This window comes from Triticum aestivum, chromosome 1A (genome assembly GCF_018294505.1).
Source record: "Triticum aestivum cultivar Chinese Spring chromosome 1A, IWGSC CS RefSeq v2.1, whole genome shotgun sequence".
Taxonomy (NCBI): Eukaryota; Viridiplantae; Streptophyta; class Magnoliopsida; order Poales; family Poaceae; genus Triticum; species Triticum aestivum.
This window is the reverse complement of record NC_057794.1, coordinates 592,671,011-592,687,609: the sequence shown is the minus strand read 5'-3', so window position 1 is coordinate 592,687,609 and position 16,599 is coordinate 592,671,011. Positions and strand designations below refer to the sequence as shown.

Here is a 16,599-nt window from a genome sequence, read left to right as displayed (position 1 = left end):
AGATCGAAGATAAAGAAGATTTGTTGAACCAGTTTTCAAGACCGGCAACCGAAGATGAAGAACAGTTCGGAAGAATCGAGGAGCGTCCCTAACTTGAAGACCAGTTCAGGGGGCTACTGACGGTGTCCTGGACTAGGGGGTACTCACCACGTCGTCTCCCGATCTATTAGATTGGGCCGATGACTCCCGTGGCCGTATACTCATGGGCCAGTTCGGACGGCTACCGCATACAAGGAAGATTCCACAAGACTTGGCGATCAAGACAAGGACTTCTCCCCACCGGAGTATTCGTCTAGGACTCTTGTTATCCCAGGCCTCCGGTGCATTATATAAACCGGGGCCAGGCTAGTCGATAGATATACAATATATACAACAATCATACCATAGGCTAGCTTCTAGGGTTTAGCCTCCTTGATCTCGTGGTAGATCTACTCTTGTACTACCCATATCATCAATATTAATCGAGCAGGACATAGGGTTTTACCTCCATCAAGAGGGCCCGAACCTGGGTAAAACATTGTGTCCCTTGTCTCCTGTTACCATCCGCCTAGACGCACAGTTCGGGACCCCCTACCCGAGATCCGCCGGTTTTGACACCGACAGTTGGTATTGCAATGGTATGAACTATGTATCAGGTTTTATCTGGGTGCCATCTATTGTTTTATGCACTATGCTACCTATCAAGATAATTGTTTGTGTGTATTATTTATGGAGAGTACTCCACTTATCTGTCATGATGTTGTCAAGGTGGATGGGTAACCACAAGACTCAGTTGCCAAGATGGAGAGTACTCCAAGATGGATGATAAACAGCACAACAGGTTGCATACTCAACATGCACATAGAAGTAGCGCATCACTGCACAATACTTGTGATATACAAATTGAAACAAACAACACAACCTAGACCCATAACATGCACCTGGAGTATAACAGGTTCCATACTCTTGTTGTCCTGCATAAGTGTGCATAAAAAGTACAAATCATACAACTGGTTCATAATAGACGTAACACAGTAGGCACCATAAAGGATCACAACAAAGACCCATATGATTGCTTGCTAGCTAGCCTAACAGCTGACCACACTGTTTGCATTAGGCATTATAAACCAAGATCAGTAGATCTACAAAATATGCCACCAACTTCTTTAGCTTCTTGGTGTTCCATGGCCTGTTATATATATTGGCCTAATATGTACTTAGTCTCCATACACCCACCTCACTCCCTTAGGATGGACTTGATCTTCTGAAGCTTCTCCTTGCTACCATGCCCACCTTTAAGCAATTCAACAATCACAGTCTCAAGGTTCTTCTTCTCCTCTTTTGAAGAACATCCATGTCCTTCTTGACTTCCTTCATGGCCTTCCTAGTGTTCCTGATGATAGCCGTCTGAGAAGTCAGGATGCACCTCTGCTCCTTGGCCAACCCCATCTTCTCCATCTTTAGCTCCAACTTGCACTGCTCCTCTAACTCTGGAAGCATTGTCTTGACATCTTCAACATGCTTTGTTGCATTCTCATGTTCCATATGCTGCACCTTTCCATCCTGCCAATCAAAAAGCTGGCCAACTTCCTCAACCATGTCACTGAATTTCTTGGCCAAGAATTCATTCTGCTTCTCCAGTTTGGCTATTTGTTTGTCGTAAGCATGTCTATCCATTGATACGTCTCCAACGTATCTATATTTTTTTATTGTTCCATGCTGTTATATTATCATTCTTGTATGTTTTACAATCATTATATAGCCACTTTATATCATTTTTGGGACTAACCTATTGACATAGTGCCCAGTGCCAGTTGCTGTTTTTTGTTTGTTTTTTTACTTCACAAAAAATCAATACCAAATGGAGTCCAAATGCGGAGAAACTTTTTGGAGAATTTTTTTGGACCAGAAGACACACGATGGGCCAAGGAAGTACTAGAGGGGGGCTCCGAGGGGAACACAACCCACCTGGGCGCGCCCGGGGGCCCAGGTGCGCCTTGGTGGATTGTGCCCACTTCGGCCGCCTCCTGCACCGCCTCTTTGCTCTATAAATACCCCAAAAATCCAAAAACCCTAGGGGAGTCGACAAAATACAATTCCAGCCACTGCAAGTTCCAGAAACCACTAATCCAATCTAGACACCATCACGGAGGGGTTCATCATCCTCATTGGTGCCTCTCTGATGATGCGTGAGTAGTTCATTGTAGACCTACGGGTCCATAGTTAGTAGCTAGATGGCTTCCTCTCTCTCTCTCTCTCTCTCTCTCTCTCTCTCTCTCTCTTTTGATTCTCAATACAATGGTCTCCTGAAGATCTATTTGATGTGACTCTTTTTGCGGTGTGTTTTTGGGATCTGATGAACTTTGAGTTTATGATCAGATCTATTTTATTCATGAAAGTTATTTGAGTTTTGATATCTTATATGCATAATTGCTTATAGCCTCGTATTTCTTTTTTGAATCTTTGGTTTAGTTAGGCCAACTAGATCGATGTTTCTTGCCATGGAAAGAGGTGCTTTGTGATGGGTTCGATCTTACGGTGCTCAATCACAGTGACAAAAGGGGACATGACACGTATGTATCGTTGCTATTAAGGATAACAAGATGGGGTCTATTCCTACATGAATAGATCTTGTCTACATCATGTTATCGTTCTTATTGCATTACTCCATTTTTTCATGAACTTAATACACTAGATGCATGATGGATAGCGGTCTATGTATGGAGTAATAGTAGTAGATGCAGGCAAGAGTCGGTCTACTAATCTTGGATGTGACACATATATAATGATCATTACCTGGATATCATCATAATTATTTGAAGTTCTATCAATTGGCCAACAGTAATTTGTTTACCCAGTGTATGCTATTTTTATTTGTTTTTTTCATATTTATTAATCCAAAAACCGAAAAATACCTTGCTGTAATTTTTTTATCATTTATTTTATTTCGCGTTTCCGCGATATCTATTTATCCAATCTACTACAAATTTATCTATATTTTTACCCGGGAGGGATTGACAACCCCTCTTACACGCTGGGTTGCAAGTATTTGTTCTTTGTGTGCAGGTACCGTTTACATAGTGCTGCGTGGTTCTCCTACTGGTTCGATAACCTTGGTCTTATCACTGAGGGAAATACCTACCGTAGCTGTGCTGCATCATCCCTTCCTCTTTGGGGAAATACCGACGTAGTTCAAGACGCATCATCCATCACCCTGCCACAGTTCTGGTCATGAAACATCTCCCATAGTTTGTCAGGCACCTCTGAAGTATGACAGGCCAGGGTCCATTAACCCACTGAATCACTCCACAGTCAATACCTCTCTGCAAATTCAGTTGACAGTAGTAATTGTAATTCAGTTAAAACTACCAAATTCAGTTCAAACTATGATATGGTTTTTTTGACAGAAAGACTGTAAGGGAGGCCCCTACAGTATAATTGGTGCAACAAACCCAAATTGCAAGTACCATGCCTTGAACCTGGGTGGGTGGGAAGGCATCAACCCCCTCCAAACACTAAACTATGATATGATTGATAGTAGCAATTCAGTTAACAATAGCAAATCACTGCTAACACTATCAAATTAAGTTAACAATAGCAAATCACTGCTAACACTATCAAATTAAGTTAATAGTACCAGTTCAGTTAACAATATCTAATTCAGTAAACACCAGCACATTTAGTTAATACCAACACATTCAGTTAATACTAGCACATTTAGTAAGCATCAACACATTCAACACAAGCAAATTCAATTAACAGTGCCAGATTCAGTTTAACAGTACCACATTCAGCTAACACAAGAAAATTCAGTTAACATAGTACCATATTTAATTAACACAAGCACAATCAGTTGATAGTAGCAGATTCAGTTTAACAGTACCACATTCAGTAAACACCAACACATTTAGTTAACACTAGCACATTCAATTAACACAAGAAAATTCAGTAACAGTACCACATTCAGCTAACACTAATGCTCTAGTAAACAATAATCTCATCAATTATTTCCTGCTTAGCACAACCATATAATCTTCTACCTATGTTTATGCCATCAAATGCAACACATTTCTTGCCCCTAACTAGTGAAGCTTGCATTTGATCTCTGGATCAACCACTATGCCACAGAAGGAAGAATCAAAGTAGTAACAGGATTCTCTTGCACTGAAAAGGTGCCTTAGGCAATTCACAAATGAGAGGCAGAGAAGGGAGGATCTAAAAATGACACACTCTGCAAGTTATACTTGCCAAACCCTAACCCTAACCGAAAGCAGTGTATACATACCCACACATCCACATGCATGCCGGTGTAGGTCTGCTCCTCCTCCACGATGCTGTCTTCCAGATCTCTCCAAGAGGCCATTGCGGCGGCGGCGGCAGCGGCGCAAAGGGGAGTGAGGCAGAGTGGCGCGAGAGTGAGCGAGTGAGCGAGAGAAGAGGATGGGAACTGACACTGTTTCCCTTTAGGGAACAGACTGACTGGCTTGGTCCCTACGGCCGTTAGCCCGACGCTGTCACCGCCGTCGGCAGCGCGTGATTGGTTACGCCAAAACAAGTTTATTATTCAGTTTTGTGTTTTTTGCCACTGTCAAAATTTCGTTGCGGTGCAGAGTGTCATATTTTGTAAAGTGATAGTTTTCCGAGAGTTATGACGCTAAAGTGGTGGTTCTGTGCATTTCACTCGAAACAAGCTAATAAATCGGTCGAAAGGTACCTGCATGGTGGTCATATCGTCATGGAGGTGATACTCGCTCATGGCCAAGTTGGTGATCTCGCTGTCGGCCGCGCAGCCGAGATGCGAGCCGCCTTTGCGCCTGTCCTTGCCCGCAGGCTGACAATCATGATTTCATGAAGTTAACTTTCCCCAACCACATATTTTCACTCATTGTGACGGAGCTACACTAGTGTTGTGCTTGCTTGCAAGCGACAAACATTTAATCATCGGTCTCAAAGTAGCAACGGCGGAGTTGCAAAAGAAAGGATTCGTGATAGCTGGAATTAGTGGAGTTGGAAAGACTACTCTTTTTTTCCGAAAGTATGCCAATGGCATACCATATCTATTTATATATTAAAAGTAAATGATGGGTTAATTCGAAGCAAGATAATCAGTCTACAAAATTCCACGTTAATCAGAAAATATTGGCCCTCGATCCCGTGGGTCTTTTAAAATTATAACTATGTAACTGTCAAATATGCGTAACATATATAGCATCGTGGCAACCAAACGTGAGTCCTAATGTGCCATAGTTTTTTTAAGAACCTAATGTGTATATAGCTAAGGTGACAGATCTGGTCTCTCAGAAAAACCCAAACTCTATTTTAGAACATGTCTTAAGAAAAAGGGTTTTCTCCGGCTTTATATTATAAAGAAAACCTTCGAAACATCCAGCACGCTGGGGCCGCAGTTTTTTTTAGAGGAAGATGCAGTTATCTAGTATCTTGGGCTTTAAAGCCCAAGATACTAGATAACTGCATCTTTCTCTAAAAAAACTAGATAATTAAACCCATGCACAGTCGCGCAAAGGGCGATCTCTCACGCATGCCACGTCATCCGATGTACTGTTCAGGTCGATCGATGGATAACACCTTCCCAGGGAAGATACGGATGTGAAGAGAAAAAGAAACTGGCCAACTTCCTCACGCGCGCAACCTCGCCTCTCGTCTCTCTCGCCCACAGCTTCCTCCGGCGGCAGCTGCCCCGAGCGCCTGGGCCTGGCCATTGGAGCTCCATCTCCCCCGAGCTTTTCTATCTGCATCTCGGAGCACACGGGAGAGAGGAACCGTGCTCGTTTCCAGGACGACAAGGCAGATGAGGGCGATGGGTGCGAGGCAAAGAGGGGCGTTGGTTGCATCTGGTGAGAGGGGAGGGCGAGATGCTGAGATCCAGCTCCTCGCCGCGGGACGCGCCGACCTCGCCGCCGCCGTCGAGTCCAACGGTGGGTGGTTGTGGCTCTCCCTCGGATGGTCTTCTAACGATGCGCAGCCGTCGAGCGGCCCGGGCGTGCACCCTGACTATCCGCCCGAGGTGCGTGCTTCTGGCCTAGCACCGACCGCCTTCAACCACGTCGTCGCCACCTATAAGGTATGTGCTTGTGTACTTCTGACTCTCGACTAATTGATGAACATGGTACAATTTTTTTCAGGAACTTTTGTTGGGTTGAGTTTTATGTACGAAACAAGTATGTGTCATGAACTAACTTCAGATTTTTGGTTTAGAATGACGAGCATAACTATCCATGGTGGTATATATATATAGGCAGTGGCTCTGTCCGGCCCGGTGTGGCATATGCAGTCGTCCGTGTTGTGTGCTCTCGACTGCAATGCGTGTGGCGTGCGTGCGAAATGTGGGCCGGCCGACGTGCGTCTGTGTTCATGTGTGTGGCGCTATACTGGCAGAGGAAGCGGGCAGTTGCCGGCAGAGGAGGTTCAGGATTAGTATGGCACGATTAGGATTGTTCACTTGATTTGTTTGTTGTTTGGTCTGGATTAGTACAGCAATGCACTGATATTTGTTTTATGGTGCAGGAACTTCAAGACAACAAGGGGCATCAGGCTCTACACATTCATCTTTGATTTTCTCCCCAAATCTGAAATTGTTGGACCCCTAAATTTTAATCCCCTTGAGAAAGCAAGAGTATTCATGGAATATGGTCTATTGATGTTGACAAATTTTATTACAGCTGGGACTGGCAAAGTAAGTGCAGCGCTCACCATCGCACATATATTCAGGGAAAAATCAAACTTCAGTCAGAAGAAGATGACCAGGCAGGAGCTATATCCCTCTTGAAAGTTCAGGTATCTTCCTCTTGCATGTTGGTATGCTCTTTTTATTTGCACTGAAGCGTGGTTGTCATGCTATATCATGGAGAGAAGTGATTGCCGGTACCTAGGACGACGGGTGTTCACTTCTTTATTGCTAATGGGTAAAATCATCCATCATGAATTTTCCATCTGAGTGGCAACGCTAGACAAGAGGAAGGTCCGGTAACTCTCATTCAATCCCTTTGGCCGTTTTCAGATTTCATACCTGTCGACGTTACTAGGGTCATGGGTTTGAGAGGCTATTTCATTTGTGGTCTGAGATGGAACATCTGGAGTAGGTCCCCGTGTTGGTTTGGTGGTCGGGATTGGGGTTGGATGGATTGCTGTCTCAAATTTGTTCGTTGTTGCGTAGTAATCTGTACAGCACAACTGTGACGGTGCCTTTCTGTTTGGTGATAGATGGAATTTTTTGTGCATTTCTCTTTGGTTAGATGAATAGATTGATTGTGATGACTTGTCGGCAATGCATGGCAAGGACAACAAAGCTGCTCCATCTGATAAATAAGAGTTAGAAGACGTAGCTGCTGTAGCATAAGAAGTTAAGAACCCGTCTCTACTGAAGTACCAGATGCATAAGTAGACCGATGCTTGTCGTTTCAGTTAATAGTCTGTCATGTTTTACTTGTCTGATAGTGATTATACTATGCCAGGATAGCAGTGCTATAAGTTAAGCAACATGTTTGTTAAAATTCGAATCTGTAGAAACTAGAAAGGATGGTGCGCTGTTCTTATCTAGCTATTGTTTTCTCATTGTTTCTTTTAGATCCTGACTTTTATTGATGGGAAGAGTTTAAGTGTGGGATTTATGTTACCAAATCCATTTGATCTACTGTTTGGCGCTGATTCAAATGCTCTTGATTTGGCTCTCCATTTGTTATTTGCATTATGTACCCCATGCTAATGAAAGGTAAGCTCGACAAACAAATTAGTGTAGATCCCTGTTTTCTGGGTAATTGGTATCATTTTGTGAGTCATTTGCCTTTCAGAGTTAGTGTGATGTAGAGTACTGGGTCTTGTACATTGTTACTGTTTCAGATTTTGTAACTTACAGAAGAGACGAGTAAGGCTGGTAATTAAGAACTTCCTGCAAAGAACTAACGTTTTAAGTTGGAGAGGGATGCCTACACGCCTGATTTAATAATAGCAACATTTGCAAGGATGCAAAGGATTGGTTTCTATGTTGTTCCCTTTCTTTCTTTACACAAATAACAATCTGGTGGTTCTCTTGTGGAGGGAAAACTCTACATGGTACGTAAGGCGAGGTCTGGGCATACAGGCTATCATTCTATTTGTTTTTAGAAGTTATTCAGTTGAAAAACCTTTATGCTTGCGGTTGGCACATCTCCTATCATCAGCTTAAGAAGGTATTTACTACAGCTAGAACTTATTATAAATATTTTCTTAGAGGTTGAAACGTCTATGCACATGAACATAAAAAAATTCTAGATGCATCTCTTTTAGTTTTGATTCTGCCAGCTTTCAGGGAAATAAACAATTTTTCTTAGAGGTTGATACTTTATTTTACATGTGTGGTTAGAACTTAGAACTAACAATTTAAGATAGTACCAATGCTGAGTGAACATGTAGTTGCTGTATTAGTTTCTTCTTTTCCCCCATCGATTTGCAGGTCGCTAAAGAGAAGCCTGCTGAGGTTTTCTCAAACTAAGGTCAAGTATGCTCCTAGACTCCTTGATATTTAATATCGGTTGTGATTAGTTCGTATGTGTTTTTATATATCTTGAAATAAAATAAGCAACTTGTTTTTTAATGACTAAAAATGGTGTATGTGGAATCCATCATCTTAAAAAGTATCCAGGATAATTCATATATGTTCGATAACTTGAATCCAGTAAGAGCTAATACTCATTATGTTCTTTTTGTAGCATATTGGATTGGACAGGGTGCTGTTTTGTTCGAAAGATTGGATTGGTGAGGGTATTTGGTTTTATGATGGCTAGGTTGATCAAAATCACATGGTCTTTTTTATATTGTGAGAAGAAAAAAACACCGGAACAGCTGATTGGCCATACCACATTTTTATCTGTTCTGCATATTTCACTCTTTATGCATTTCTGCGGGTTCATTTGGTATTTTTCTTCAGGTTAGTTGCAACAACTTCAAGCTGGTCTATGTTTATTTTGGCAGCCAACCTCTTATTGCCTTGCACGAATCTACTCAAAGCTTTTTATGTATTTTTGTCTTGAGAAGTCTATCTATACATCTAGGATATTCTATATAGCCATAATATATTTTCTTGTGACTATCTATGTACCAATATTGTGTCTACATAAACCTTGGTGTCTGATAAAACCTTAATGTAACTGTTTTGCAGGCTAAATGTTTGCAGACAGGGGAAACTGTTGCTATTAAGATGGTTTTTCAGGATAAGCACTACAAGAACCGTGAGCTTCAGACCAAACGCCTACTTGACCACCCAAATGTTGTAGGTCTAAAGCATGGTTTCTTTTCCAAAACTGAGAAGGATGAGCTCTTTCTGAACCTGGTTCTGGAGTATGTACATCACATTGTCGCGCTACATCCTTAACTCTCGCCCGAGCGGTGGTGCTGTCGCAACCTTTGCAAATACTCTGATAATTAGGTGGTGATCAATTGCTGATGGCTCTCTGTAGTGGCTTGGTGGTGGGAAGGAATAGGGCGGTGGAGACAAGGCAGAGAGTGGGTGCTTCCCGCACTCGCCAGGCCATCCGTGATGCATCTAATATGTTAGCAGGTTTGCGCTGCGCTGGTGACTATCATATGTTTGTTAAAATGCATTTCCTTGTCAGTTTTGTATGTTTAATTTTTTTGAGCTGTAGTTACCACACAAAAGTTATAAACTGAGATGCGGAGATTACAATATTGACCTAGGTTCAGTTTAGTCTATTACGTGATCTGACATTGTTATCCATGATTTCCCTCATTTCTTTGTTTTGGCACATGTTCATTAACTAGATTATAGCCTAATTCAGGTTTTTTGTGCATTTAGTTCTAGATTGTTTTGATCTGAGTAAGCGACGCCTAGCTGTTCATTGATTTCTTGGCATTGTTTACTATCTCAATCCATGCCTGATACTGAATCTGAACGTTTCCATCTCTAGTACCACGACACGACATTGGCGGTGGCATCTTGGGGAAGAAGGGGATGACAATGGCTTAGAGAGGAAGATCACAATTGACAACTTGCAGCGTAGGCTGACAATGCTACCGTGGATACTCTCCTGCACTAGCTATTCAGGTATATTTATCTTCTGAATATGAAGTTCCATAGAATTATGGGCTTGGTGTTGCATGGTTGATAGAACCACTTCTCATTATAGTTGCATCACAGTTGTGATTTGGACAAGTTCATTTAAATAAATTATAAATTCTTAATGATTTATTTCGATATGCTTACATGCTTACTGATTTTGTGATTATTCATCATTTAGTTTTGTCAGTACTTGGTTTATAGCACACGCTACCACAGTTGTTTTACAGTTTTTGGTATACTGCCCTTTTTTCACCGGTTCATGAACTGTTATGGTGGTTACCACTCCCTCCTGTCATGCAACTTAGTGATTTCATTCTAGCTGGCCATCCTACAGCAGTGCAGATGACCATACAATTCATTCCATGTTAATTTCTAAGATTAATGTACTCCCTCCGTTCCTAAATATAAGTCTTTGTAGAGATTTCACTATGGACAATATACGGAGCAAAATGAGTGAATCTACACTCTAAAATGCATCTATATACATCCGTATGTGGTCCATAGTGGAATCTCTACAAAGAGTTATATTTAGTAACAGAGGGAGTAGTACACAACATGTTACCTGAATTAGTAGAAACAACAACACACATGGTATATCAGTTTTCCATGTTTTCCTCGTACTGTGGGTATTGTAGCAGCAGTTGAAACTAAAAATGTTGGCTACTTTCCCTACTGTTTGATTAGTAGCTTGTCATTCTGGATATTGTATACGTTGACATTGAACTTGAGAGTGGTAAGTGTTCTCTAAGTGACAAAAAGAAGTCAGCACAACAAGAGAAGTCGGAGAAGCAATCGAAGAAAGGATGAAAACAAAAGAAAGAGAAAGTTGCATCTGTTCCTGAAAGGTTAGGTTTCCCTTTTGTGTTTTCTTTCTGTCAATATCATTTTCCTTTCCTTGTATTACTTACTGAACACCGGTTTGTTTTTGTTTCAGGAGAACACTCGATTACTTAATGAACATTGGTTTGATTTTGTTTCAGGAGAACACTGGGTGTTCATCTGAGTCTGCCATGGCCACCAGTAGCGATAACAAAGTTGCTGATATGGAGATGCTCTCCTGTCATGTATGCTATGATCCAGACCGCCTTCCCTGACTTTTGAACAACTTGTGATGTAATGTATCATCTACCTGGCTATCAAGTTGAGTGCTACTCCCGACAGTCACATGTAATGGACTTCATTTTCTTATGTTATTTATGAATAGCTCCTCGGTTTGATCTGCATGTATTACACCCTTAACCCAAAAGGCACGGGTTGAGGTGTTCCAGCAATTAAAGGGCGCACAGTTCTGCCTCAGGAGGCGCGCCTAGGGCGCGCCCCATCCACTAGTTACATACATACATATCAGCGTTGTGAGCTTTTAATCTTGCCTAGGTAAGCACCATACATGCAGCCATGCAATGCAAGGCCGATTAGCCTAAAGAAATACAATGCAAGACCGATTGATGCATGGACAACTTAGAGCCAGATAAAGGCACACGTACGTTATAGGTGTTTTTGATCGCTCCAGTTAGCATCCACTACCGATTTTCACGGCTGATACCTATAAGAACAATACAACTGTGAATTTGGAAAGAAAAAAAAATGCATGCACAAAACCTGGTGCAAGACATGCATAAGACCAGGAAAGAAGGATACGTGGGTCTATTCCAATATTATACCTGTGTAAGTTGTATCATATGAAGGAATAAAAACTGTGTTGCTCAACAATAATAAAAGACCAAAACAAGATATCACGTTAATTATGATGTTCATTATGCAAAAAATGTCATTTCGGTTCTTCTGAATGATACAGATCATTGTGTGGTAATCCAAAATAACAAGGGTATGACACGAGTGAGGCAAGGAGATGTTTCCAGAATCTTCAATAAGTATACATTTTTAGATGACATCTCTAGGAATACCTTGATAATATAATACATATGAAAATAAATCAATGTTTTTGATGTTTATTATCTAGGTGTTTAGACTTTATATTAACTCTAAACTGACATGAGCTAGGATCACTTTCTTACGGATAATTACAGTGCCACAATTTGGCCGACCATATTAGGAAAAAACAACAGGACCAAGATAGAAAAGCAATCTATCTGTACATGATGAGACTGAAGGAGAAAAAAAATATATTTTGGTAAAACTGTTGTAAACAACAAACAATGCCAAGTATGATTATACATTTAGTTGCGAAAAATATGCCATAGTATTCAGAAGATAAGAATGTTATTACTACCCCGGATTGTTCCCATAGTTTCGTTCTATTGACCCTTTTTGAGTACAAGCACTTATTCACATTCATCCCTAAAGAAAAATTATAACTCAAAAATATATAAATATGTCTCGACAGAAAAGATGTGCTTACAAAAGGATTTAAATCTTCTATATATCTCTTTGCTATTGTTAGAGATCTTGATTAGTTACATCTTGCAATGCATATAGTTTTTCTATACTTACGATAGAAGAGATGCCACTTCTTACAAGATATGAAAAACACCACTAGCGCAAAGTTTGATCAGTATAAAATTCTAATATCCTCAACAATATGGCATGTGAGAGAACGCTTGAAGTTTTATTGTTGTCCCTTGTATTGTTGTATGGAAAATATATTGAAATTTTCAGTTCAACTCACTTATATTCGGTTTTTGAAGTCAAGTTTGTAGTTTCATTTATGATGCACAAGATAAAATTATGTTGTGAAAGGATCATTGTGTAAATGAACAAAAAATGGTCCCAATTCTTCTTTAGACAGATCAAATAATATGTTCTTCAAATAAAAGGATAAGATATTGACTATGTAAATTACATTTTAAAATCCTAGCCCGTGCATCGAGCGGGCCACTTTGCTAGTTTTTATACAAGGCAGAATAATATGTACAAGAGCCCTAACGAGATGCGAACAACTCGTAGGGGGAACCCACGCAACGCCTACGCCCTAGCAACTATGGCTACTCTCTCGCGAAAGGATCTAAAGCACCAACTCCGCCTAGTGCGGCCTTCCTCCAATCATCTATCTCATCTAGGATCTCTGTCTTAAGTTGCGCAGCCGATCTTTGCCTCGATACATTGTTGAACACTTGTGCATTGCGCTGCTTCCAAAGGGCCCAAGCAATTAAAATCGTGATGGAGTTGAATCCTCTTCTAAGCTTGTCATTGAAGTGCCTCCTTTGGTCGAGCCACCATTGCAGGAAGGTGACATCAGTAGATGGGATTTGAATGTTGAGTCTCCAATCGTTGAAGCATGAGTGCCACACCTCTCTCGCATAGCCACAATGTGCAAGGATGTGGTCGGAATTGTCCTCGTCTTGCAGGCACGTGTAGCAGGCCGAAGGCGTGTCTTGGAGACCGTGCCGAGCGCGACTGTCAGAGGTCCAGAGGCGGTGTTGGCTAGCGAGCCACATGAAGATTTTGCACTTAAGTGGCGCCTAACTTCGCCAAATGCAGCCTGCGGTGGGGGTTTTCACTTGCCCCATGCAAAGCCACCTGTATGTGGAGCTTGCATTGTATCTTCCAAACATGTGACAAGGCCAAGTGAATTGGTCAGGCTCCTCCAAGTTCCTCTCCACTGTGTTGATGGCTTGGCATAGAGAGTAGACTTGCATGTGGCCCAAGAAAGAGAGCTCCCCTTGCACATCATGCGTCCAGGCATTATCACTGAGCACATCTCTCACTGTTCTCTTGTTTTTGTTCCTCGTGCTGACCATCTTGTGAAGTAACAGGGCGATGTCAGCAACCGCAGTGCCGTGAATCCAACGATATTTCCAAAAGAGGACTTTTGATCCCTCCCCCACCTTGATTTTGACGAAGCTGTTGAAGACCTCTCGTGCTTGATCATCCACTAGCATGCGTAACCCTTGCCAGGGCCTGCTCGGATCAGATCTTCTCAGCCATTCCCATGCTAGGTTCTTCACACCTAGGCCTCTAAATGTTGTAGGTTTGCAAACCGCGTCCCAAGCGACAAGGCATTGTCCACCATGACTCTTCTCTTTGCCAGCCCAAAAGAATGAGCGCATCCACTTGTTGATCTCCTCAAGGACCCAGACAGGTGGATTGAGCACTAGGAGCTGGTGGACCGGTCTTGCAGCGATCACCATTTTGACCAGGATCAATCTCCCAGGTCGCTGGATGAGGCCTCGTTGCCATGCCAGGATGAACTTCTTTGATCAAGGAGCGGCTGCCAATCCGCCCTTGTTAGCTGGTTGATTGCAAGTTGGAGACCAAGGTAACGGCATGGGAAGTTTCCCATCCTACATTGCAATATCGACTCCACTCTGTGATGATCGTTCTCGTTGTGCCTGATAAGAATCGCGTTGGATTTGCTGTAATTGATTCTGAGGCCAGAAGCTTCACCGAAGATGTCGAACGTGGCCTTGACGAATGTGAGATCTTGCATAGTCGGTCTCAGGAACATCGCGAGGTCGTCAGCATATAGGGATAGCCACTGCGTGGCCGTGACGCCTCTGAACGAGTTGATGATTCCTTCTTCAGTTGCCTTTCTAATGATGGAGGTGAGGGAGTCCATGGCGATCACAAAGAGTAGCGACGAGACCGGGTCCCCTTGCCTTAGGCCCTTGGCATGATGAAATCGCCTTGCCGAGACTCCGTTGACCACCACACGAACGCTTGCTGAGTGGAGAAGGATCGAGATCCAAGTAATCCACCTCTGCCCAAAACGCCTTGCCCTTAGGTTCTCCAATAGGAACGACCAAGACAGCGAGTCGAACGCTTTAGAGATATCAAGCTTGAGAAACAGCCCCTCCTTTCTCCCGTGAAGTTTCCGGGCTAGCTGTCTGACCAGGAGGTAGTTGTCATGAATGTTTCTCCCCTTGATGAATGCCGATTGATTTATGGCCACGATCTCTCTGACATGCGAGGTCGAGCTCTGGTCGCGAGTAGTTTGGCAAAGTGTTTGGTGAAGCTATGAGGCAGGCTTATCGGTCGATAATCTCCAACTTCCAGGGCATCAGGTATCTTGGGGATCAGAACAATGTGCGCACGGTTGAGTTTATCGAAGCCTTCATCCATCTCCCACATACAGTTTCATCAGCGCGGCCATGATGTCTCCTTTAATGAAAGGCCAGGCGATGTGATAGAAAGCACCAATGAATCCATCGAGGCCTGGAACTCTATCGGCAGGGATCTCTTTAATCACGTTCCAAACTTCCTCTTCAATGAACATTAGCTCGAGTTCATCAAGATTGCACTCTGGGATCTGGAGGTACTCAAGGTCTATAGTGTTATCACGGGCTCCGGCCTTCCCAAGCAGGTTTTCGAAGGCCTCAGAAAAAACTTCCTCTTTTCTAACTTGGTCAGTGATGATTTCATCGCCTCTCTTGATGCAGGGGATGAAATTATTGGCAAGTCTGCTGTTGGCTACAACTTGGAACAGTTTAGTGTTTGCATCGCCATCCCTTAGCCAACGAATCCTGGATCTTTGCCTGTCAACGGTGTGTTCAAGAGATGCTAGGCCCAACAAAGAGAGCTTCAGTGTTTGGTGTAACCAAGTTTCCAGCAATGACAAGGGTCTCATCTCCTGAGCTCTATCGAGTCTCGCAATACCGAAAAAGGGTTTCCCCCCGCTTTGTATACAAAGCAACCAACCGAACCATCCAACGATAGATGCTGGGGCGGAAACAGCACAGTCACGCCCAAAAGAAAAGAAAGAGAAAATACAAGAGAAACAAACGCCGACAACGGCGGATCGACAAAGAAACGAAGAAGCCTCGTGGCCGCTGCACCCACCGGAGATCTCCCACCAGACTCCGAGCCTCCGAAGCACCGGTACCAATCAACAACTCCAAGAAGGAACGCGACGAAGACGACGTTGCTGCCAAGGGTTTCCCCCGGTACGGTGAGGGGAGAGGAAGGGTAGCTCCGACGCCCTCCAGGAAGGTCTGGCGGCACCCACAAGCCCCACCGCGTCGATGTCGGCCAGGCCAACAGAGATTTCTCCCGATCCCAACCTCCACCTCAGGCACTCCGAAGCTCGCCGCCAAACAGACCCTCACCCTGCGCCAGCCCAGACACAAAGCGTTCAACGCTGTCTCACCACGGCACCGTGAAGCATGGTCGGCACGATGAAGAAGAGGAGCCGGGACCAGGCAACAGCACCATCGGCACGCGGGAGGGCCCCACCTCCACCGCCGAAGACGGTAGCTGACCGGACGCAATGGCAGGAACACACCAGGCCCGTGGCCGCACAGGCCCGGCCGGGAACGCAGAGGCCCGTAAAGTTCCCGCCTTCGCGCTGCAGCCGGCACGCCGTCGGCTCCGCCGCCCCTGTCCAAGCCGCTCCCCTTCCTCCCCACACCGAAAGCCGCCAAGGGAGGCACCACCAACACGCGCACCGCCGGCCACCATCACCAGGTCGCCGGACCGCCACCGGCCGAGCCGCACCACCGCCGCACGCCCACGACGGAGAGGAACCACCGCAGCCGCCGGCAGCCCGAAGCCGGACCCCAGCCGCCGCCCACGCCGCCCGCGGCCCTCGCCGCCTGCCGGGCGGAACCGGCCGCCGCGGCGAGGCGCGTTCCACCGCGCAGCCGGCCACGCCG

At 43.9% G+C, this 16,599-nt stretch overlaps 1 protein-coding gene and 1 long non-coding RNA gene across 3 annotated transcripts in view; one reads left to right on the top strand and one right to left on the bottom strand.

Annotated features, from left to right (window-relative positions):
* Positions 1-3,077: 3,077 nt before the first annotated feature.
* Positions 3,078-16,599, bottom strand: part of LOC123070740 (uncharacterized) — a 17,283-nt gene continuing 3,761 nt past the window's right edge. The window contains exon 3 of the mRNA XM_044494059.1: positions 3,078-3,302. Within this exon, the coding sequence (XP_044349994.1) occupies position 3,302 (1 nt within the window). The 3' untranslated portion in view covers positions 3,078-3,301. The remainder of the gene's footprint in view (positions 3,303-16,599) is intronic.
* Positions 5,528-11,256, top strand: LOC123070749 (uncharacterized). 2 transcript variants are annotated; one of them, XR_006433918.1, is made up of 5 exons: positions 5,528-6,774; positions 7,565-8,902; positions 9,134-10,036; positions 10,801-10,896; positions 11,032-11,256. It is a non-coding gene; the product is annotated as an uncharacterized lncRNA (long non-coding RNA). The 2 variants fall into 2 exon arrangements; XR_006433915.1 differs by having other exon boundaries at positions 10,986-11,256.